The sequence below is a fragment of the Mus musculus genome, chromosome 15, assembly GCF_000001635.26.
Source record: "Mus musculus strain C57BL/6J chromosome 15, GRCm38.p6 C57BL/6J".
In the NCBI taxonomy this organism is placed as follows: Eukaryota; Metazoa; Chordata; class Mammalia; order Rodentia; family Muridae; genus Mus; species Mus musculus.
Window position 1 is genome coordinate 98,172,062 of NC_000081.6, and position 24,771 is coordinate 98,196,832.

At 44.6% G+C, this 24,771-nt stretch overlaps 1 protein-coding gene and 1 long non-coding RNA gene across 3 annotated transcripts; one reads left to right on the forward strand and one right to left on the reverse strand.

Moving 5' to 3' along the window:
• Nucleotides 1–8,471: 8,471 nt before the first annotated feature.
• On the forward strand, nucleotides 8,472–22,494 carry Gm33909. The gene is made up of 4 exons (XR_384431.4): nucleotides 8,472–9,024; nucleotides 11,348–11,539; nucleotides 18,876–19,078; nucleotides 19,200–22,494. It is a non-coding gene; the product is annotated as a predicted gene, 33909 (long non-coding RNA).
• On the reverse strand, nucleotides 13,950–23,481 carry Olfr288 (olfactory receptor 288). 2 transcript variants are annotated; one of them, NM_001011733.2, is made up of 3 exons: nucleotides 23,297–23,481; nucleotides 17,073–17,192; nucleotides 13,952–15,729 (listed from the first exon to the last, which is right to left on the reverse strand). In NM_001011733.2, exons 2-3 carry the CDS (start codon nucleotides 17,075–17,077, stop codon nucleotides 14,778–14,780), a joined length of 957 nt encoding a protein of 318 aa, NP_001011733.2. In that variant the 5' UTR covers nucleotides 17,078–17,192; nucleotides 23,297–23,481; the 3' UTR covers nucleotides 13,952–14,777. The 2 variants fall into 2 exon arrangements, with proteins under 2 accessions (XP_017172193.2, NP_001011733.2); XM_017316704.2 differs by lacking the exon at nucleotides 23,297–23,481 and having other exon boundaries at nucleotides 13,950–15,729; nucleotides 17,073–17,222.
• Nucleotides 23,482–24,771: the final 1,290 nt, after the last annotated feature.

Below are 24,771 nucleotides of genomic sequence, written 5' to 3' on the forward strand. Positions count from 1 at the left end.
ACTGGGTGCATGGAGCAGATGGCTGTTTGGATCTGCTATTGGAGAGGAAGTTTCCAGTGCTTGTTGGCATCCCCGTCAGTTTCTTCCATAGGTGAGCTCTCTTTTTTGTTCCCTATCGGTCAGATTCTCTGTCATTTGAGGCAACGCCCATTTAGACTCCATAGAAAGTTCTGGTTGAGGCCTTTAGCCATGGATTCCAGGTCTATCGCTCTGCACACTGTCTTCCAGGGGTTCTCAGCCCTTAAGTTACTCCCTGCAACCTGGCAAGTCCAGAGAGCAGCCTTCCCACAGAGAGCAATTGTTCTGCCCATCCCCTTCTTATCTGCACCCGGAACAGATTTTTGCACAGGTTACTCCTTCACCCCTGTTTCTTCCTTCTCTGCCCCTGGCTTCTGAGGTCTCTTCTCCAGCCTGCTGGTAAGGGAGTTTCAGCTGGAGTTCCTCACCCAGGGTTCATGGCAGGGCTCACTGCTGAATATTTCAGGAAGCAACACACATTGGAAATTACAAAAGCCTGCAAATATATATTCTCTCTAGAGATAAAGGGCCATTGTTTTTGCTTAGTCTTTAAGAGTAAGGATCAGGCTTTTGTAAAATGGGACTAGTCATTGAGTAAAGTGTAACGAGATGTTTCAACTCAAAAAGCACCAATGAAGAAAAGACCAATTGAGCCTGGCTCTTGCAGCATCCGTGCCTCCTGGAGCCTCCTGAGTATTTCCTGGCTGGAATTGGAACGGCCATCTCGATGGAATTATTCACCACTTCCTTGATGAATTTTAATTACATTAGCATCTATCAGGTGCTACAGCCCTTCTCCCCATTGCTTCCAAGTCTTTAACAGTAGAGGGTTGACAAAGATGCCCGAGAGTCTAAGTAAGCAATGTCTTAGTTCACCGGGGAATGCACAAGCATGTCGCTGTTCACCCCAGATAGGACACCAAAGGCAAACCGAGGAACCATCTCACCCAAGTCTAGGACGAAGAACTAGTGAGTTTATAGGTTTGCTTAATAGGGGGATTGGGATTGAAGGGAGTATTAGAGAAGCATGAGTAACTCCAAGGCATCACAAACAGCCCACCCCAGCATGGGTGGCTGCTCCCAAGAGCAGCATCGGTGGGACTCCCCGCCCACTGGCAGGCAGCTCTCTCTCATACACCTGTAAGGTAAGTGCTACTGTTTACCTCACCTTTCAGGGGTGGGTCTTGTGAAGTGGGTAACTTTGAGATCCTCCCTCCCTCCTTTCTGGAAGGCACATTTTAATGGAGAGAAAATAACTTAATATCAAACTCCATGGCTTCAAGTTAAACTTTTCAGTTTGGGGCCAACCCAACCACAACTGTTTCTGGAACCGCCGTCTCTAACCCACCTAACGTGCCTCTCTTAGAGATCTGCTCCCAGACTCAAAGACAAAGCACAGACAGTTTCATAGCAATAAGCTACAGCTTTAACCTGGTACAGCTAAACTCTGCTCTTGGAGAACGACCCCCTTCCCTGTGACATAAACTGGCCCTTCCACACAGCACGCAGATTTATGGACTCACAATGGCGTTGCAGATTATGCTTTCTGCTTGACGTCTATGAGTGGAAGCCTTCCTAGAACTAAGCTACGCCACTCCTCAAATATATGTCTATATATCTCGCAAGACGTAAAATGTCTTGCTTCGAGAGGCAGCTTTTCATAAACTTCTCCCCTTATTAAAATGCTTAATATAGAACTGTATTCAGGGCGCCTACTGTGGTCGGAATACTGAGACATAAAAGGGCTGTCCATCAATCTTTCATACTAGCTATCATCACCCCCTCCCCGCCTCTACATTGTCCTCAGAAGGTGAGTTCCCCCTGAAAAACAGCTTTTCTGCTTGGAAGCAATGTGTTTAGAGAAAGAATCCGGCTCTGTAAATAGTGCTGTAAGAGCGCCACCTTTTGAGGAATAGAGACATTACAAGAGGAACCTCAAAGTGAATTTATGTCTTTTTTTCTCTTCAGGACTGGCAAATGCCTACTAAAGGCTTGGCTTCCTGCCATGTGGTGGGTGGCGAGCTGAATAAGTAGAATGGATCTGAAGAATATATTTTAAAAAGGCAACTGCCATAAACTAACTTCGCTCCTCCCGCGGTTACCTACTCCGAAAATTAATCTTCCTAAACCAGAGTTCTGAATAGTTACTCTCCTTAATGATCTGCAACATCTTCCCATTGCTCCCTATATTAAATATAAAATATGGCGTGTGTGTGTGTGTGTGTGTGTGTGTGTGTGTGTGTGTGTGTGTGTGTGTAGGAGTCAAGCTCCCTGCCAAGAGCCGGGCATACCCTCCCCCACCCCCACCCCCTATATTTCTTTTCCTAGCTACTCTTTAAGGACCGTCTTACCTCATCAGAAGCTCAGATCATTCCAATCAATGCTGGAGAGGGTTCCCAAGTGAATTCTGCTCCTTCAGTCCTGGATGAGCCTCCATTCCTTTCCAGAAAAGTCAGGTACAAACCTCATCTCCAGAAGTGAGCCTTCTGTCCTAGTTACTGGCATTACCCGTCTCCCCTGGTCGTTTGCCCCTCATGCTGCCCGAAAGTGAAAAAAATCCCCAGAGATACTAGACAATTCTTTTTTTATTATTATTATGAATGTGTGCTTTTATTTCTAAGAGCAAGGTTCACCGTTTTCATCAAAATTTTTAATGGGTAAAGTCGAAAGGAGTAGTGAAGCGGGCAGTGGTGGTGCATGCCTGGTACTCGGGAGGCAGAGGCAGGCAGATTTATGAGTTTGAGCCCAGCCTGGTCTACAGAGTGAGTTCTAGGACAGCCAGGGCTACACAGAGAAATCCTGTCTCGAAAAACAACAACAACAAAACAAAAACAAAAAAAACCCAACAACAACAACAAAAAGGAATAGTGAACTCTGTGGCCAAAGTGTCCTGCTCTTCATTCCCCGGAGATGCCTCCGCTACCCGCTACTCTGTAAAGCTCCTGACTTTAGTATTCCACTTTAGACATGAAGAAATGTGACCTCATCCTTCCTCTAAGTGTCTACGGCGGCAACGGGGTGGGTGGTGGGTGGTGGTGGGGTATGACAATAACCTTTAGATTTATTTGTTTTATGTATGTGAGCACACTGTTGCTGTCTTCAGAAACACCAGAAGAGGACATCAGATCTCATTACAGATGCTTGTGAGCCACCATGTGGTTGCTGGGAATTGAACTCAGGACCTCTGGAAGTGCAGTCAGTGTTCTTAACCACTGAGCCATCTCTCCAGCACCCTCCCAGCCCCCCTTATTGCCTTTTTCTCCTCCTTGCCTGCGTGTGTTCAATCCTGAGCACACTGTCCATCTGTTTCCAGGCTTATGGGTACCTTGAGAGCTGCGACTGTGTATTCGTGCTATAGGGTCTGAGGTGTCTACGGGGACTTTATGGTACTGTAGGGTGAGTGGCACCTCATTTTAGGATCCCCAAGGAAAGGAAAGAATACTGCCACGAATGATCATTGGGTTCTTATCACTTGGGTCTTAAAGGTTCGTTCTTATTTAAATATCATTTATTTCTAAATTTCAAAAGGGACTTTAAACTATCACTACCACGTACACAACTATAACTAAAAGTCACTCCAGAATTACAATTACTTAGCCTTGAGCCTGGCACTTCTGAATCACTTTTGTCCCTGTCTGTATTTTTTCTATGCATTTCTATTAGATGCCATACTGAGTTTTAGCAAAGCAGTTTCTTAGGAAAGAAAATGTTGCCTGCGGGAGTTCCCTCCACGGCCCAACTCCTAATCTCTGATGCTGTACTTCCTTTGATCTTGCCAGAGACAGTTTAAGGTAGGTGTTTGAACAGCACTAGTATTTCTCCAAGGGTTGATGAACTGAGGGCTTCCAGTCATATCAGTCACTTTGAATGATAGCTAAGGTCAAGCTCGAGGAGTGTCCTTGTGTCCTGACTTCTGGGAGCTGGCAGGAATTATAAACTACCATTGGTTATATAGGACATTCTATTTGAAAGATGTTTAGATGTGTGAGAGAAAACAGTTTCCTGTATCAATGGAATTTACATTATTATCATCGTTTTTCTGAGGAAAGATCTCACTCCGTAGAGCAGTCTGACCTCGAACTCACAGCGATCCACCTGTCTTTGCCTCCAGAGTGCTGGGATTAAGTATGTGCCCATCACACCAAGCAAAATTTACTTTATTATAAAGGCATCTTGATAATAGCCCCAAAAAAGTGTTCAGCTGAATAATAAAAGGAAAAGGAGCAATTGAGAAGCAGAGGTGAGGGCTGGAGAGATGGCTCAGTGGTTAAGAGCACCGACTGCTCTTCCAGAGGTCCTGAGTTCAATTCCCAGCAACCACATGGTGGCTTATAACCATCTGTAACAGGGTCTGACGCCCTCTTTTGGTGTGTCTGAAACCGCAGTGGTGAATACATTAAATATATAAATAAATCTTGAAAAAGAATTTAAGAGAAACAGAGGTGAGGATGGAACTGAAACATTGTCACCTCTAAGAGTCTTTAGTTTTTTTTCTGAAAGAAACTTTGTTGATGTTTGTGCAGCTATTTATATGTAAGTTAGATGTCCAATGGGTCTTACCAGTTACAATTTGACTTTGAGTCATTTCTTTTTGCTGCTCCCAGACACCCCTTCTCCAGGTTGGTCCTTGGCATATGGGGAAAGTTGCTGTGCATGCAGGCAGGAGAAGGTACAATAGAAATGAAGTACTGTAAAGACTCAGAGTAGGGAGAACATTGGAAGAAAAGCAGCAGCTGGCATAGCATCCCACTCTGGGAAAAGGAAGTAGAGTGCTCTTGGCCAAAGCACCAGCAAACCTTCCCTAAATGAGCTACATAGGTGTCTGCACAGATGTACAAAGTATGTTGTGCAAAACAATACAATTCTTGCATTTTACACATAGAGACAAAGTATCACAAGCAAACGAGAAACAAACAGCCGACCTGACCTCCTGCCTGAAACATGGCAGTCAAAAGGGGCCAGCAGTCCCTTGTTCCAAAGAAACAGAGCTAAGTTCTGGCAGGGGAGAAGGGCTCGCCCACTCCAGGACACAGACTGTATTCTCTTGTTCTCTTGGAACAGAAGCAGCTCACTGTAATCTACAGAACTTTAGCCTCGAGTTTGGCAACTTTGAGAAGAAGAGGGTCCTGGAGAGGATGACAAAACCAGGCAGTGAGGGTCATAAAACAATACCCAAAGAAAAGGGAGAAAGAAAGAAAAGCAAAGTGGCACTTAACATTACGAAGGCAAAGCAGCATTCTGTCCCAGAGAGCCTGACTCAAAAAGGAGTCACTTCGGTAAATAAAAGGAGAGGGAAGAGGTACCTTTGTAAAAATGTGCCAGAGGCTAAGAAAACAGGCAAATAGGCAGCATTACAGATCTCAAGAACAAACATGGGCATGAAGCCAAGTTCTAACAGGAAGGGGAAAGGTAATTTAATGGAAATGGTAGCCCTTAGCACAGTGGTTCTCAACCTGTGGGTCGGGACCCCCTTTCATAGTCCATCAGATACCCTGCACGCCAGATATTTCCATTATGATTTATAACAGAAAAATTACAGTAATGAAGTAGCAATGAAATAGCTCTACAGCTGGAGGTCACCACAACTTGAGGGACCAGTGTTAACCTTGCATTAGCAAGTCTGAGGACTGCTGTTGTAGAAGGGGGAGGGGGCAGCAGAAGTTGCTGCTCTGGGTCTGCTTGTTCCTCAGAGGAGAGTCTTTAAGGTAACCATGTGGATGAGTCCCTGTTAGCCCAGGAGATCAGGCGAAACAAACAAACAAATCCAATGACAATACTCAGATGATAGAATCTTTGTAGTTGGAAAGTCTATGAGATTAAAGGTTCAAAGATGACACTTAGTCAATAGACTTTCCTTGGAGGAGTATATGCCGTGGCTGGTGGGAGCCCACCTAAAGAACTCAGATATAGAGATGTGCAGAAAATCAACTTAACGGAGTGGTACCCATACACCAGTGCTTTCAAAAGTACCACGAGGACTCTGCTTTTACAATTTTTCAACTTTTCTGAGCTTAATAATAAAAAGTTAACTGTGGCTAGAGAAACAGCTTAGCAGTTAATAGCTCTTCCTGCTCTTCCAGAGCTGCTGAGCTCAGTTCCCAGAACCCACTTTGGTTGGCCCATAACCTCTTGTGACTCAGCTTCTGGTATCTGCCACCCTCTTCTGGTCTCAGGGGACACTGTACTCTTGTTCCTCAGAGGAATACACACACACACACACACACACACACACACACATACACACACACACACACACACCTTTTAAGAGTTATTGAGTCAGGTATGATGGCTCATGCTTTTAATCCCTGCACTTGGAAGGCAGAGGCAGGAGGATCTCTGAATTCTAGGCTAACTTGGTCTAGTTAACCTTTTAATATGCTAATGTTATATAGATTAAAAATGCTACAAATTCAAACTCAAATATTTTTGATCATAGCAGTAATAATCATTCCATCTTCCGTAGCTATTGCAAACAATAAATCCAACACATTTATCCTATTAGAATCTGTGAATTTCAAAGGACATCATGTACAAAATGGGTTGATGACAGAGTCGAATAGAAAAAATATTGGCTTTGCCTAAAATGAACAAGAATAAAATATCGTTCTAGAATATACAATTAATACCTGCAAATAAATAGGAACAAGACGTCAGACCACTGGCATAAAGGAACAAAGGATGTGATCTGGCAACTTACTAAAGAGGAAAAACTAATAGGAATATGAAAATTCAATTAAAATAGTTAATAATATAACACAAGCTAAACCAATAATGTGTTATCTCTTTATAGCTACCAAAGCTACAAAAATAGGAGCTGGCAAAGTTGCAAATATCAGACATGCAGCTCTATAGGGTCTTTGGAAAGCCATCTAAGAATACATGTCACGTTAGAGCTTTACACAATATAGGATAAATCTTTTTACAGTTCCAGAATGGATCAAGCAGGGATGTCTGATGTAGAGTTATAACCTAGTGAGCAGAACTGGAGATGACACTGGAGTTGTCATGCCACTGTGAGAGTGAGCCAAGAGAGGCAGAATAAATGTTAGCATCTGGCAAAGTGCATGGAGCTGGAAAAACATGCTCAGTGACTCAAGTAAACCTAGGACAGGGCAGACATCTCAGCAGCTTTGGAGAACTAGAAAAATGAGTGTCTAGGAACGGAGGTAGGGCTCACTGATAGGCATCTGCTGAGCATGGGCAAAGCTCTGGGCTCAATCCCCAGTAGAGAAAAAGAAAATTCCACAAAGCAACTATGTGTGCAAAACACAAATATACACAGTAGAAAATTATTAACCTACCATAAAAGCAGAAAGATGAGAGTAGAGACAAGAGATATGAATAGAACAAGAGAGTTTTAACTTGCAGACATTAATAATGGTGCGTGCCATGAATCAGAGTATGGCTCATCTGATCTCCTGAGGAGCAAATAAAACATAATGACAATCTATCAGAGCAATATCTGAAAGATGAAGGGCCAGAATGAGTAATTCTTGCAGAAAAAAGTCCCCCAACTCTTGACAGCAAAATGAACTCGTTATTCCAAATAAGTACAGAGATGTGTGGTGCTCGGGCCCACAGAGGATTGCTAATAGTTGTTAGGGTGAGTGGTAACATTTGCTGAGTTTTCTGTAGGGTGTAAAGTTATTCCACAAGCACAAGGTGCAAACATGTAAGGCTGACACAAAGCAGGAGGAGGGGGCATTATCTTGGGCTCTTTCTCTGGAGATATGGGAGATATGGTCTTTTATTTCTGTCTCCCCTAACTTCAACATACTTTCTCTGTGCACCACCTTTTTCCTTCCTTCCTTCCTTCCTTCCTTCCTTCCTTCCTTCCTTCCTTCCTTCCTTCTTTCTTTCTTTCTTTCTTTCTTTCTTTCTTTCTTTCCTTCTTCCTTCTTCCTTCCTTCCTTCCTTCCTTCCTTCCTTCCTTCCTTCCTTCCTCCCTTCCTCCCTTCCTTCCTTCCTGTCTGTCTGTCTGTCTGTCTGTCTCTGTATGCCTGGCAAAAGTGCAGGGTCAGCTGTAGTGATGGGTAGATGAGATATAGAATTTCTTGATGGCAACTGTCCACTCCTATGGGGGAAGAGAGTTTTTGAGAAGTAGGCCGTGTAGCATAACAGACGCACTCCAAAGCATCTACACTTCACAGGTCATCAAGTGAACATTATGCTCAGATTTATCTATCTCCTGGGACCCCGTCGTCCCTTTCAGATGTTCCTATTTGAGGCGATTGTTTCTGCTTCCTAGTAAGGAAGGCGGGTCTTGTGTTTGGGTAGGATACTTTAAAGAAAGAATTATTTTTAAAGGCCCAGGTGGGGGCTGTACAAAATCACAAACACAAACAAAACAAAACAAAACAAAAATCTAGAAGCAGTGTGAGAGCTCTGTTGCAGATGTTGGGAGACAGAACCAGGTGGAGTGTGTGGATCAGTAAACCCCCTAAAGAGAAAGCGGGAGGGGAGGGGTGTCTAGGTGGCGTGAGGTGGGTAGACTAGATACCCAACCTCGGGTTCCGCCTTTGCCATTCATGGATCGAACCCGATGGAAAGCAGAGACGAATGTGAACAGTTTATACAGGCCAGTATGACAAGGACGAAGAGTCGAAGAGTCGTAGAGCCAGACAGAAGACATCTAGGTCTTTAGAGCTAGTATTACAAACGTTACAGTTAGCGTTTAATTTTCATGACCCACATAAGCCGTATTTTTCTATATGCTAAACCGTTTCACAAGACTCGGGGACTTGTGGGGTGAGGGTTCTCAACACTTTCTCCCCTGTCCTGTTGGAGAAGCTCTCCTTCTGTTCTGTTTGGTTAACGTACCAGGATTTTGCTAGATTTTATGAGGAATAAATACCGTCACAACACCCGGTACAGTCAAAAGCACTTGCGCCAAGCGCTGAACATTTAATTGGGTAGAGAGAAAAATAAATTACTCAAAAACGACGCGGGAGTCCAGAGATAAGGAAGACACACATTGTGGGAACTCAGAGATCCCAGGGACTCGAGGTACGTGGCGAGAAGGTTTTCTCGGGTGGTTAACTGAAAGGGGGCGATAAGGCGGCTGAGGACACTGCAGTTGTTTACTGGCGGGAAGTGCAGCCCAGCATTACACAATTCGCTAAAAATGGAGCTATCGCTTGGAGAGATTCAGGCTCCGCATCCTCGGACTGGACGGGCAGCTACCGAGCCTTCATGTGATTGGTAGAGGGCTCTCCGGCTATGCTCCACCCACACCCCCAGCCTCCGCCGAAGGGGAGGGGTACTCGGTTGGATGGGTATCCCACGCCCTGAGCTCCTGGGCAGGATCCTGCAGCTGCCCACCTCGGCCGCTGCAGTCACATCCCGAAATAGACCTTGTTTCTCAGAGGTGGACAAATCTGGATCCGGCGCGGGAGGGTTGGTCAAGGAGACGGCGCTCATTGGTTGTACAGGACGCGCCGATAGGCGGAGGAAGGCTGATTGGTCGCAGGTTCTGCCTGGTTCTAATCAGGTCAAGGCCTGCAGCGTCTTCGGGTGCTGCCGCCAGGTGGAGCTGGGCAGGGAGATGTGAGGACCTCGGGGAAGAAGAGGAGGATCAGAGAGAACTTCTGGGTTCTCTCTGGATTTTTTTTTTTTTAGGGGGCTGAGCTAACTCTAATGTAGTGGTTCTCAACCTTCCTAGTGCTGCGATCCTTTAATACAGTTCTTAATGTTGTGGTGACCCTCTCAACCATAAAAATTTTTTCGTTGCTACTTCATAACAAGTTTTGCTAGTTATAAATTGTAATGTTAAATATCTGATATGCAGGATATCTGATATGCATCCCAAAGGAGTAGAGACCCACAGGTTAAGAACAGCTGCTCTAGGCCCACCTAGTCATCTTGTCTTCTTGAATCCAGCCTTTCCGGAGCCCTTCTTAAGTAGTTATCTGGTTTTGCGTGGACCCTGCAGCTCTTCCCTTCAGGGGGCGGGGGCGACGACAGCCCACAGCTGCAGCAGGGGAGATCTGGCACAGGCAATAGCTTGTGAGCCCTTCTTATGACCTGTTCCACCTGGGAGGCTTGAGAGGACAGTTTCAGGTCACCCCAGGTCGGATTTCTCACTAACTCCTAGCCCCCAACCCACCTTCTGACATGCTTGTTGAACGCACATATGCAAGAAATCAACTTTTTTTGGGGGGGGGGGGTTGGAATTTCAGTCCTAACAGCCAGCACCCCTTCCCGATTTGCACCTAACAGCTCCTCCGAATTCTTCATGGTTTAGCTAACATCACCTCCTTGGCATTCTTCCGGACCTCCTTAGGTGAGCTAAGGACAGTAACAAAGTTCCACTGCAGTGTAGCTGGTGAGTTTACCTGCGGTCAGTCTCGGGGACACTGACTACCCAGGGGCAGGTATGCTACTAAAGGAAACATTTCTCTCCTTGGAATCCTTGACCTTGGATAGCCCCACTCCCACTTCCTCTATTAACTACTTAGGTGTCTTTAGGAAGAAGAGGGGCCTCATAAGCCTCTCCCTTTCACTGACGAAGTCAATGGAGTGTGCAGGTCACCTGTAGGTGATCACAGCTGCTGAGAGAGAGGTCAAAAGGATAATAGCAGTGTCGTGCCAGAAGAGAAGGGGGGTAGGTTCTGGGGCAAGGGCACTGGAGTGAGAATGGTAGCCACACCCTTTAAATACTGTGTAATCTGGGAAAAAAAAACCCACTAGGAACTTCTGTTTTTGATGTCAAATAGTGATCCTACTATCAAGGGATTCAACTGTAAAGGTCTTAGGACCAACGTACTTAATAGCCTTGAGCTGTTGTTATCTGGGCTTCAATGTTGTTTTACACGGACCCTTTAATAACACAGTTCTTGCCCTGTTCATAATCTCACCGTCTAGAAGTGCTCAGAACTGTCGGGGAGCGGTTCTCAACTTGTGGGTCAGGGTCGCCTAAGACCATCAGAAAACACAGATATTTAGGTTACAATTCATAACGGCAGCACACTCACAGTTATGAAGTGGCAGCGAAAATAACCTTATTATTTCATGTGTGGGGGTCACCACAACATGAGGAACGGTGTTAAGGGGGTCTCAGCATCAGGACGGCTGAGAACCACTGTTGCACGGTTGTGATGTAATTTTCAAAAACTGACTCAAAAGCCCACTGTCTTTTTTCTCTGCCTGCCCTTTCCCGGCTTGCTTTTCCTTTTCCGAGACTTTTTTGCATATTGGAATTTCAAACTTAAGAAAGCTAGGACTCCAGACTCCATGGTGACCCGGAAGGTCATGGTGACCTTCCCCTCAGTTTGATAACTTTAGACAGGGTTCTTCTGGGTTGTAAGTCTCTCCTCTTTTTTTCTTACAGAACTTACTTCAGAACACGTGCCACTGGTAATTTTCTCTGGGCCTTTGCTATGTATGTAAGTCTTAGAAACTTACTGCCAGTTTCATGACCCAGAAAAGGTCTTCTCAGGACCTGAGCTATTGAAGGTCTGTCCTTGAGGAAGATTGGTGTCCTCTCTCTCAGCCTGTGTGTGGGTTAAGAACCTGACTCCAGGTGGGTAAACCAATAGTTTTTTTTTTTTTTTTTTTTTTTTTTAAGATTTATTTATTATATAAGTACACTGTAGCTGACTTCAGACACACCAGAAGAGGGCGTCAGATCTCATTATGGGTGGTTGTGAGCCACCATGTGGTTGCTGGGATTTGAACTCAAGACCTTTGGAAGAACCGTCAGTGCTCTTACCTGCTGAGCCATCTCGCCAGCCCAAATGATAGTCTTAAAGTCTGGGACAAGTTTACTTTCCCTTAGGTGAGACCGATTAGCAGCACAGGTCACTTCTAGCGGCCCTCCCTTCCAGGAGGTTGGTTCTCTTCTTCCATCTGTATGGCATCCAGGAATGGCCTTACTTGATGGGCCATCTCCTGACCCAGTCCACCCTCCTCTCTCTCTCTCTCTTTTCTATTTTGTTTGAGACAGGGTTTCAATATATACCACTGGCTATTGAGCATGCCCCACCCCCTTTAAGAATATTTTTATTTAACTTAAAAAGTAGTAAGATCTACAAAATATATCTCAGGGAACCCTTTCTTGCCTTCTTGCTTTTTTGTTAATCCTCCTAACCCTTTCTTTCTCTTCCTGTATTCATCCTGCTTGAGACTTGCCAACTCTTGGATCTCCCTGTCTCCCCTTTACTTTCACATCGAATGTGCCCTGCTCCCTTTCCCTCCCCTCCCTTTCTCTCCTCTCCCTCCAGCCCCTCCCATTACACAGTCTTTGTCCCCTTTCTAGCTTTCTGGTCCCTACAGGCCTTCCAAGTCAACAACACAAATCTACAACTTTGAATCTAAGACTTGAGAACATTCATCGTTTATCGGTTACCATAGTACAATGCTCCCCATGTCATTTCGTTTTCTTCCCCCCTACAGATTTCACTGTTTTTTAAAAGATGAATACAATTGCACTGTGTGCAGGTACTACACTTTCAGTATCCATTCTTCGGGTGAGGGACAGCTAGGCTGACAGGATTTTCTGGTTATTATGAACAGAGTCTCTGGTTCAGGATACAGAGCCCTTTGGGTAGATGCCAGAAGTGTTACAGCTGGATCATATGTTAGCTCTATTTTCGGTGTCTTCAAAACCTCTGCAGCAATTTCCTTAGAGGCAGCACCAGTCTACGGTCCCACAGTGAACAGGGGGGTCCACTTTCTTTACAGCCTCACCAGCATTTGAAGATAGGGACTGAACTCATTCTTTGTTTTGATTCTTTAAACACTTTTTACTCTTATTTATTTCTTGTGCACGTGTGTGTTTACAAGCACCTACACACCACAGTGTCTCTAAGGAAGGCAGAGGTAGGGTCTCTAGGGAAGGCAGAGGCCAGGGTCTCTAAGGAAGGCAGAAGACAGCTTGTAGAGTTTGTTGTCTCCTCCTATCTGTCTGACTTCCAGTAAAAAGAGTTTATCTCAAGCTCATTTACTCCATGAGCTGTCTGATCTCCCCAGCCCGGTCATTTCCTTTCCCTGTTGCTTGTGGAGACAGGGTCTCACTATATAGCCCTGGCTGTCCTGGAACTCACTAGGTAAACCAGGCTGGCTTAGAACTCACTGCCACCACACTCCACTGTCACTTGTTTTCTTGATGACAGCCATTCTGACTGGTGTGAGGTGGAATCTCAAAGTAGTTCTAGTTTGCATTTGCCTAACGAATTGGCAAATGACATTGAACATTTTAAAAAATATGTTTATGAAATGTAGCAGCAATTAATGAAAAGAAGGCCCTGGATTCAAAAGATGGGTGCACGGGAGGCTTTGGAGGGAAGAAAGGGAAGGAGGAAAGGATGTAATTATTAGAACTTTCCTTTGAGAACCCTCTGTCCAGTTCTACAGCCTACTTTTTAATTGAGCTGTTTTCTTGATGTTTAGGTTTTTTTTTAAGTTCTTCCTATGTTCTAGACATTAACCCTTTGTTCATTGTAAAACTAAGAAAGATTTTCTTACAATTTATAGATTACCTCTTCACTTGACTGATAGTTTTTTTTTCTTTTTCTTTTCAAGGTAGGGTTTCTCTATGTAGCCCTGGCTGTCCTGGATCTCACTCTGTAGACCAGGCTGGCCTCGAATCTGCCTCCCTCTGCCTGCCAAGTGCTGGGATTAAAGGCAAGCCACCACCGCCTGGCTACAGACTCAGTTCAATCACACAAGGTCCCATTTGTTGGTTGTCTGACCTTCTACTCATAAAAGCCTGTGTCTTGATGTATACCCCCACTTTTTCCCTAACAGCCAGCTTTAGAGTTTCATGTCTCATGTTGGGGTTCTTGATGCATTTGGGGTTTGTTTTTGGATATCCACAAGTAGACACCCAGTTTCCCCAAAACCATCAGCGGAGAGGCTGCCTTCCTGCAATGTGTAGTTTGACCATTTACCTTCATTTCTTATTCTACTGCTGTGTAAAATATCCCAACAAATTCGATAAAAGAAAAGGAGTTTATTGCAGTTTATAGTTGAAGAGCAAACTGTCCATTCTGGCAGGGAAGATAAAGTGGCAGGATCATGTATCTACACACAGGAAACAGTGGATGACTGATCACGTTGTATCTATACACGGGAAACAGTGGATGACTGACCTTACTCTGCTAGCTTGCTGGGTTTTATACGGAACCAGGAATGGTCCTGCCTACTTGTAGTGTGGATTTCCCAACCTCAGTTCACTTAATCAACATAATTCTTCATGGGCCTGATCAGAGGTTAAATAATCCCTCAGAAGTATGGAGGCTTGCTTCCCAGGCACCTGTAGATCCTGTGTAGTTGGTGACATGCACTACCAAGGCATCTGTCAAAACTCAGATGGCTAAAGTTACATAGAATTCTACCCTCTAATCAATTCCAGTAATCTACATGTCTGCTTTGTTTCCAATACCAAGTCTAATATGGCATATTAAAAGATTGAAAAGTCACTTATTCCTAAATGTATGTGCAAAAAGTTCCCCCAGGGGATGGCATGTAAAAGAACTATACAGACAAGATAGAGTTAAATACTCATTGACTCTTGCGGAACACAGAGGAACTAGTCAGGAAAGCCTCACGTCTCCTTAAAGAAAATTCATGGGAAAAACAATTCTGGAAATAAAGTCAGAAATGAGCCTGAGACATCAGGAAGAACTTCTAGGTCTGAGTCTAGTGGCAAGGCTCCTTTTTAGAGCTTCCCCAGAATTGAAAAGCGAGGTGCTGAGAAAAGCAACCTTCTCCCTACTGAGGAAACTTCTCCAGACACCCTCCTTCTGGGCAGATCCTGCCTAAGCCAGGCTGCCTCTCCCAAGAGCCCGCCCCATGGCCCCCTTCATTTCCTTGTTGCGGAAGCTGTAGATGACCGGGTTGCACATGGGCATGATGATGGTATAGAGGAGGGAGAAAGACTTGTCTTTGTCAGGCCCATGTGTACTGCGGGGATTCATGTAAGAAAACATGGCTGAAGTGTACAAAAAGATGACCACAGTCAGGTGGGAGGCACAAGTAGAAAAGGTCTTCCTATGGCTTGAGGAGGAGGCCCTGTGGAGGATGGAGGCCAGGATGCGGGCATAGGAGGTGATGATGAGCACCATGGGACTGAGCAACACCACAATGGCATCCACAAAGATCAACTTCATGGTGAACTTGAGGTCCCCGCAGGAGAGAGCGATCACTATGGGAGCCTCACAGAAGAAGTTCTCTATGTGGTTGTCTTTGCAGAAGGGATTCCTGAATGATATATACTCAAGAAAGATACCATTGACCATCCCAAAGATCCAGGAAGAACACACCAGCCTGACACACACCTTCTGGCTCATGATCTGGGCATAGTTCAGTGGGTGGCAGATGGCAACATAACGATCATAGGCCATGAAAGCCAAGAGGATGCACTCGGCCACACCCACTAGAAAGACCAAGTACATCTGGGTCATGCAAGAGACAAAGGAGACAGTGTGGTTCTTGGTCACCAGATGGACCAACATCTGCGGGATGGTGGTGGTGATGAAGCAGACGTCCAGGAAAGACAGGTGTCCAAGGAAGAAGTACATGGGGCTGTTGAGCCTGGGGTCAGTCCATGTGATGAAGATGATGAGGCCATTCATGGCCATGGCGAGGCTGTAGAGAGCCAGGAAGAGGGTGAAGAGCAATGCCCGTGTGGAAGGGGAGCTCTGCTCAAAGCCCACGAGGATGAACTCAGTCACAGTGCTGCTGCTGTTCTTCGGGTCTGCTGTCTGGGACCTGTTTGAGGATGGGGGACAGGGAAAGCACAAAGGATACAGCTGTATGGGAGCTAAGATGGTCACCTGGACCAGACACCCAGCAAGAGGCTTTCCCTGGTGTGATGGCTATTCTTGGTTGTTAACTTGACTACATCTGGAATGAACTACAATCCAGAAATGGAGGGCACACCTGTGATCCACATCTTGAGGCTGGAAGACACAGGCTTCTGACTGGGATCTCGACATGGGATGATACATGCTTTTGATCCAGATCTTGAGGCATAGTGGCCATGAAAAATTTAGGCCCAGGCAAGTTAGTACATGCCTTTAATCCCAGGAGACTGAGGCAAGTGGATGTTGAAATACATCTTTAATCTAGATTATATGTTCTACTGGAGGCCTACATAAGGACGTTGGAAGAAGGAAGACTCACTCTTCTTTGCCTGCTTGCACTTACTTGCCAGCACAAATGTTAGAACCTATTTTTTTTTCCAGGATTCCAGCTTATACAAAAGACAAGCTCAAACACCTAGCCTCAAGGGACTAGGGACCTACTAGATTCTTGGACTTCCCATTCACAGCTGCACATTGTTGGGTTAGTTGGGTTGCACACTCATTACAATAAATTCCCATAATATATAGAGAGATATTCTGTAAGTTCTGTGACTCTAGAGAACCCTGACTAATACACCCAGTGATAGGGAAAGTTTTGGAATTTATCAATCTCTGGTAAATCTGTGTAGTAATGGCATAGAAATGACAAATGCCAGGGTCACCACAGGCTCTGTGCATAAATTCTAATTTTGGAAGCTGAGAAAGTAATCGCCTTGACTGTGGACTGATCAGATGCCCTGTGGAGTGTGTGTGTTCCATCTCCTCTGATTTCTCACTCCATGAACTACTAGATTGTTTCTCCATGAGATTTCTTGGTTGATCAAGGCATCAGCCGGGCCCACTGGCATCATCGTCATGTGGGAAAGTTCTAGCATCTAGGACTACCCTGGTGGTCTGGAAAGGGGAGGGAAGGCAGAAGACATTGTTTAATATGGACCCACAGTCCTTCAGTCGGCTGACATGTCGAGGCTAAGATAATGAATGGGCAACATACATCATCAGTGAGCCACAATCCACAGTTCTTGGACTTGGCCAAGAAGAAGTTGGAGTTTAACTCTAGGAGTCACTAGACCCCACTAAAGGACAATGCTTGCCTGTAGTTCACTGAGCAGAAATAAGGCTAGCCAGTATCTTGTGCCTTGTTAGGTACCTTAGCAGCTGGCCAGTCAGACACCCGTGTCCATATGTGGGATTTTTGTGAGGCAAACCACGCCCACCTCATCCCGTGGTTCTGCAAACCACACCTACCTCATCCCGTGGCTTAGCTGCTCAGGCCGTTTCACTGAATCGCTGTCCCGAGAAACAGAGATGGCATGTTGTTTGAGGAAGAGCTGCTCCAGGGAGGATGGTCTGAGCTGGTGGGCCACTCTGGAAGACAGTGGTACCTGGTGAGCTCTGCAGCTCTTTGGCATCTATGCTACTACAGACACATGTCTTCTTAGGGACATTACCACACTGCGTGTGCACGGCACCTTCTAGTGTAGGTGAGAGCTGTCAGCCTCATGATGCCCTTTGCTGAGACACACTCTTATCTCCTCACTTGCCTTTCCGGTTGTATATTTTGAACTTCCTACCCTTTTAAAGTTTTTTTTTTTTTTTTTTTTTTTTTGTGTGTGTGTGTCCATGTCTGACTTAAAAATCCCATGCTCTGGGGCTGGTGAGATGGCTCAGCAGGTAAGAGCACTGACTGCTCTTAAAATCCTGAGTTCAAATCCCAGCAACCACATGGTGGCTCACAGCCTTCCTTAATGAGATCTGATACTCTCTTCTGATGTGTCTGAAGTCAGCTACAGTGTACTTAGATGTAATAAATAAATAAATCTTTAAAAAAATAATCCCATGCTCTAGCTGGGTGCTGGTGGTGGCACATGCCTTTGATCCCAGCACTTGAGAGATAAAGGCAAGTGGGTTTCTGTGATTTTGAGGCCAGCCTGGTCTACAGAGTGAGTTCCAGGACAGCCAGGACTACACAGAGAAACCCTGTCTCAAAACAAATCCCTGGCTCTTCTGTTACTTTAGGAAATACAATAAAAAGAAAACTGTAATTTTGTTACAAACTCCAAACAAACAAAAATACCCTCACTCTCAAAAAAATGTTACTTCTGACAAAGAATGTCCTAACAATGAAGCGCAGAGGGGTTGGAGAGATGCCTTGGAGTTTAGGAGCACTTCCTGCTCTTCAGAGAACCTGAGTTTCTTTTCCAGCACCCACATCATGTATCACAATCATCTGTAACTTCAGGTCCCATAGGTCTGACACCTGTGGTCTCTGTGGGCACTTGCTCTCATAATAATAAAGTAGGGGCTGGAGAGATAGCTCAGTAGTTAAGATCACTGGCTACTCTTCCAGAGGACCGGGGTTCAATGCCCAGTACTTACATGGCAGCTCAGTACTGTCTATAACTCCAGCTCCAGGGGAGCTGACACCTTCAGATAGACAGACATGCAGTCACAACACCAATGCACATAAAATAAAAATAAATAAATCATTTAAAAATAAATACATTTTAAAAATAAAAAATAAAATTATTCTTAAATTTAAAAAATAATTTTATTTCATTTTAATGTGTATACATGTGTTTCTATGTACTGCTTTTATGCATGGTCTTTGCAAAGGCCAGAGAGGGGGTCAGATCTCCTGGAACTGGAATTACAGTAGGTTGTGAGCCACCATATGGTTGGTGGGAATTGAACCTGGACCTGCTGGAAGAGCAGCCAGTGCTCTTCAGCACTGAGCCATCTCTCTGGGCATAAAATAAATCTTAAAATAAATAAAACTAAGTGGTAAAGATTAAAAATAATTAAAACTTAAAATGGTAACTAAAATAAAATAAATATTAAGTAAATAACATAAAACAAATTTAAAATGAAATAAATAAAAATCAAAACTAAATGGTAGAAATTGTTACACCCTCTGCAACCAACGTTAAGCTGTGCCATGTATTTTGAACAGTCTTAGATAATGGGAATGGTGATATGAATATGCTAATCTAAATGACCTTTCTGTACGCACTGACACACACACTTGTGGGAATTTCTTTGTCAAACCAGGAGAGTATCGTAACTGTCCTCTGCAGACTACAAAGAGGAGAGCACCATGAGAGTTATACTGATTCCCGATTCAAAGGCTGGATGATCTGAGATCTCTGAAATGAGCAGCAGTTTTCAAAGCAGTTCACACGCATCATGCCGTTGGAGGCTGTGTTTGTTGCGGTCCCTTCATGAGGCGATTTAATCCCCTTGATGACTTGCTGGTAAGTTGTATTGGACAACGAGGCTGCCCGTGGCTTGGCGGGAGAAAAGAACAGTGTGAATTTCCCGTGCATCTAGTGCTGTCACAGCTGTTTATATAACCCGTTGTTACCATCATTTCAGAACCACCTGCAAGTGATATAGGGACTTCCAAAGTGCCCAACATCTCAGAAGAGCGGTGACTTGTCCTGTGGGGTCACCCATGGCGGGAGAGGGGGACGAAGCTGGTCAACCACAGACATACCAGGTGGATGGATAAAATGAAGGTTGCGGAATAAGAGGGTAGACGCTGTTCAGTGCGGAAAGCGGAGGGGGAAGACAGACACCGCTCTTACATGGCTGCCGTTTCCATCCTCATGAAGGGGAATCATCTGACTTCCTTTACATCATCACAGAGGACAGCAAATGGCTACCTGAGTGGCCTTTTCTTTTTTAAGAGAAATCTATTACTTCCTTTCTCCCGGGAGGGCTTTGCTGTCTGGTGCTGCCTGTGGCTGGAGAATGAGTCTACCTTAAGTGCACACAGAAGTCCATGTAGGTTTGCCATTGTTAGTGTTAATAGGCTAATGCATTGATCATTCTATTTGTTGACTCTTTTCCTCATTTTCTTCAGTTTATTCAACACCAGATGAAAGAGCAGTAAGTATTCACTGGAGCCCCCCAGAGTTCCAAGTAGTTATTTAACACTAATGGTAGCCCACACAAAGATGTCCCATGAACAATGAAGTACGATGGAGTTGGGGCTGTAATGAAAAGCAGCTCTAAGCTAATCATAATATGTGGTAGATACTGAAGAGGAAAGCATTCTGAAGTCTTCCATAGTTTGAACTATGAAAGCGCACAGTGGGCGAGCTAAGGGGAGGTCTCCACCTGTGACTACAAAGAACACAGTGTAACACCTGAGGGAAAAGTCTGGTGCCTGAGTGAAGCTTAGATTCTTGCCATACCTGAAGCCGAGGAGAGACAGGAAGATCTCTGAGCTTACTGGAGCCCTGGCTGAACCAATGAGCTCACAGTCAGTGAGAGACTCTGTCTCAAAAGGTAAGACAGAGAGCAAGCGGAGAACACACCAGACACAGATCTCTGGTCTCCATATGTATGCACACACATATGTATGCATGAACATACATAGTACCGCATACACACAGACAAAGAAATATCACATATCATATCATATCAAAAATATGTAAAGGACTTGAAAAGAAAAAAGTTCACTATAAGAAAGGTATATAGTCAACAGGCAAACGAAGAAATGAAATTCAACACTGCTAATGACCAGGGAAGTGAACCACTACTCCAGTGATATATGACTTCCTTCAGCTATCATGGTTTTGTAAAAGGAGGCAACAGAGGGAGGGAGTGATGGCAGCATCAGGAGTATGAGCTGCTTTGGCAATGGACTGGTTTGGTTCCCAGCACACAAGCACCTATAACCCAACTCCAGGAGATCTGACATCTTCCTCTGGTCTCTGGGCACGGCACTCACGGGCACTACCTCTTCCATGTACACTCATAGTTAAATATACTCATAACTAAGTATAAAAATACAACCTGGACTAGAAAGATGGCTAAGCAGTTAGTTAACGTGCACTGCTCTTCAAGAAGACACATTTGGTTCTCTGCAGCCCTGGCTGGCAGCTCACAGTTGCCTATAACTCCAGCTCCAGGGGATCTGATGGTCTCTGCTGGGTTCCAAGGCTCTATGTTCACATGCATGAGCACATGTGTACACATCCAAACACAATTAAAAATGAAAATAATCTTTTTACAAATAAATAATAAATAAAAATTTAAGCATAGATATGGAAGACAAGTGTTGGCAAGGACGCAGAGAGAAAAGGACCCTTTCTGTAAACTGCTGGTGGGACTCTGAGTTCAGCTGTTATATTAGACATTATGGGGGTTCCAAAACACACTCAGGATGTTCTTATCATTTGGTGCAGTGTGCTCAAAGGAAATTAAACTAGCACGTTGAAGACACGTCTTTACTGCAGCGTTCAGTGTCGTGTTGCTTACAACTGTTAAGATGTAGATCTAATGACCATGCCCATCCACAAATGCCACATATTTTAAAAATGTGATATTTAATAACAAAATATAACCCGATCTTAAAAAAATTAGGAAATCCTTTCATTTTGGATAACATGAATTAAACTTAGAGTATCATCATATGTAAAACCAATACAGAAATTATTTCATGAATGCCATATGATACCACTAGTCTATGGAATCTCAAACCCCACATGAAAGACATGGAGAGCAGGGAGGTGGCTGTCAGAGGCAGGGTAAAGGCAGAGACCGATCTAAGGACATACAACTTGAGTTAGCCATGAGAAAGAAACTTGTGAAATCTGTTGTACACCATGGTGACTATGTTTAATCATTATGCGTTATACACTTGAAAATTGTTGAGTCAATAGTCTTTTTTTTTAACACTTCTTGTCTCAAACAGACAGATAATTTTATGAGGTGATTAGTATGTCAACTGAATATATTGACAATATTTTTACATTATTTGCATATATAAAAACATCAATGATTCACTGAGAATATAACTCAGTAGGAGGGAACTTGCCTACTAGGGGCAAAGCCCTGGTTTCAATCCTTCTTTAAGCTCAAGAACTTCAGAAAACAAATGAGTGAAGGAACCCCACCTGCCTGCCTGAAGCTCTCAGTTCAGTAGCTCCACCTGTCCTGCAGTTCATTGGGTAGCCCAGGCAGCTCTAGAACTTGGAAAGTTCCATCCGCCTCTGCCTTCCATCACACCTGGCCGAGAAATAGCATGTTTCGCGCCACACATATATGCAACATTTATTTGTAAGTGAAAAATGTTATTTTTGAGTCACATTACTGCCTCCAGCTTAGTGCCTTACAAGGTAGTTATTTCCCTTGAAAGTTTAATCTTTCCCCCTACAGAATCATCTAAAATTGATCTATGAAGTCAATATTTACATTTAAAAATAAAACACATTAATGTTCGGGTATTAAAAACCAACATGTCCCACTTTTAGCTCTGTCTGCAGTAGAGGCAGACAGAGGCACTTTGGTTTGGGTTAGGCATGCCTGGAGTTCAACTCTAAGCATAAGTTGACAGGCAGTGAGGATTAACCCAAATCATGGTTTTTATTCAGTTTCTTTTTTCGTCTTCCTATGGCTTCACTTCATGTTTCCAAGGATGGCTTCAAGGTTGTCTACCCTGTCACTCACTTCCTGCTTCTGTATTCTGTAACACCTAACTTAAAAAAAAAAAAAAAAAACAAACCAAAAACCCGCCATGTAAAGTATATATCCTTTCCTCTTATCTGACTCCTGTAGGCGTTGCAAACAGAAGCCCCTACCCTACCCCTGGAAAATCTCCAGCAAAATGTAGAAGGTGCGTTCTTTATCACAGACTCTGAAAGACTCCACAAGCTTCCTCCTAGCCTCCCTTTCCACAGGGAAGGAGAAGAAGAAGTAGAAAAGGTCAGATAAGTAGAAAATACCAAGATGCTCAAACATAAGACAGGGGCTTCAGAAAAGCACAAATTAAAGAAAAAGAAAGTAATCAGAGAGAGAGGGGAAGCAGTTCTCATCAAACCGTAGAAGGAAAGACACAGAAGACCAAGGAATTCAATTGACCAAAATATAATAAGCTTCGAGAAGTATGGAATGAACAGGGTAGGACAGAAAAGGATCAGAGGAGGGATTCCAGGAGCCTCCACAGAGGAGGAGAAGTTAGCAAGACAAGCTCAACTTGGAGGGAGGGTCAGGAGGGCTGGCACAAGGCTGTGCATGCTTGACTGCGTATCGAACCAGCTCTGGGGAGCCCAGGCTCTAGCAAGAAATATTGAGCTGGGCTTACTCCCTTCCCAGCTTCCAAAATAAGACTCAGCAAGAGAGGGGAGCTCTCCCTGTCATGTCTAAGTGTTGTCTGTCCCAACCAGGAGGGCAGGTGAGTTGACTGATGCCATGATGAAATTACAGAAAGAAGACACAGAGGAAGAAGTGGCCAGTTAAAGATCTGGACAGCAGAGACTCTGGGAGACTGTAGAGAGGGAGAAAGTGAGCAAGGGAAAGGCTAACAGAGTCAAAGCTGTGACTCCTCTCTCTCGATGGCTGCTACAGATCCCTGTGTGGTGTGAATGCAGATAGGTCTCTGAGAGACCCGGAGTATGCTTGGCTCTGGTGACAAGGTCAGAGACAAGGTCAGCTTCCTAGCAGAAGGGAGTTCATTCACTGACCTTGACCATGGGGTTTGGGACAGGCTGATGAGGGCATTGTGCTGGTCTTGGATGCAGAAGAGTGATCCAGAGGTTCAGGGTGAGGGTGCAGGGTGTTTGCTGCAGATGAGCTGTGCGTTTATAGGGCTGTGGGCTTGGGCTCCTCTCCTCCCTGCTCTTCCTCCTATCTCTCAGGTGTGCTTGCCTGAGCACGTGAATGCTTCTCCTTTCCTCAGGCAGATGGGAGCTTCCAGTTGGTTACTATGGCAGCCAGCAGTATTAAGGCCAAGTATTTGTTCTTGGGGCCTGAGCATTCCAAGTGTGTCCCTGGGGGTGTGTGGTGGTTTTACTTGGTCCATTTCAAGGCTCCCTTGTGAGACCATGCTCATGGCAAGTGGCCTAGAGAACCCAACACACTTGCAGGTTTTCTTGAGAAATTTGTGTTCTAGTATATATAGCAAATATGATCGTTGTACCTTCAGATTCAGGTTAAGAAGTTGTGTGTGTGTGTGTGTTGCATCCATACAGTGTTACTTGTGTGTATGTTTTCAGGGCTCACCATTTGTCACTGGGCAACCAATTGGTGTGCTCTCTCCTGGGGAGAGCCACCTCTCCAGCTCCTAGCTTTCCTCCGTTGCCTGTGGTTTTTTTGTATAGGCTTGAGTTCTCATGGGTTTTCCACATCCACCTTGCCACGTCCACCTTGGCATGTCCATTGGTGCCGTCTTTGTTCAGCTCACAGTCTTGCTGGTGGGACCTTATAGGTGTAGCTTCTGATGTTGCTAGAAGACACAGTCTTACAGAAGAGTCACTGGTCCTCTGAATCTTACAATCTTTTATTTTTTTTAAGAGTTATTTATTTATTATATGTAAGTACACTGTAGCTGTCTCCAGACACCCCAGAAGAGGGAGTCAGATCTCAATATGGATGGTTCTGAGCTACCATGTGGTTACTGGGATTAGAACTTAGGACCTTTGGAAGAGCAGTCAGTGCCCTTAACCGCTGAGCCATCTCTCCAGCCCTGGCTCTTAAAAATCTTTCTGCATCCATTTGCAAGGTTTCCTGAGCATGGGAGTGTTTTGTAGATGTAGCCATTGGGTCTGGGCTCTGGTATATTGATTGGTTGTGGTTTTCAGTCGTGGTCTCTTTGTGTCTTGACGAGAGGTGAAAGCTACTTTTAACTGTGGCTAAGGACAAACCTATAGATTGTTGTTAGGAATTGTGGTGGTTTGGTAACTTGGTAGTTGTAGATTTTCCTGCAGTAGCCATGGCTTTGCTAGCACTGAGTAGTTGGCCAGGTTTCCAAGTACCAGGCCTGATCTTTTTCTTGTGGAATGAATAGACAGCAGTTGGTGCCACCAAGGTATGCATGCCACTACAGCACCCCCAGGGTTATGGCGGCATGCTGGTTGTTGATGTGGTTCATAGATGCCATAGCTGTTAGGGCTGCTGATTGTTTCCTTCCTCTGGAAGTTTGCATAGAACCTTCTGGTAC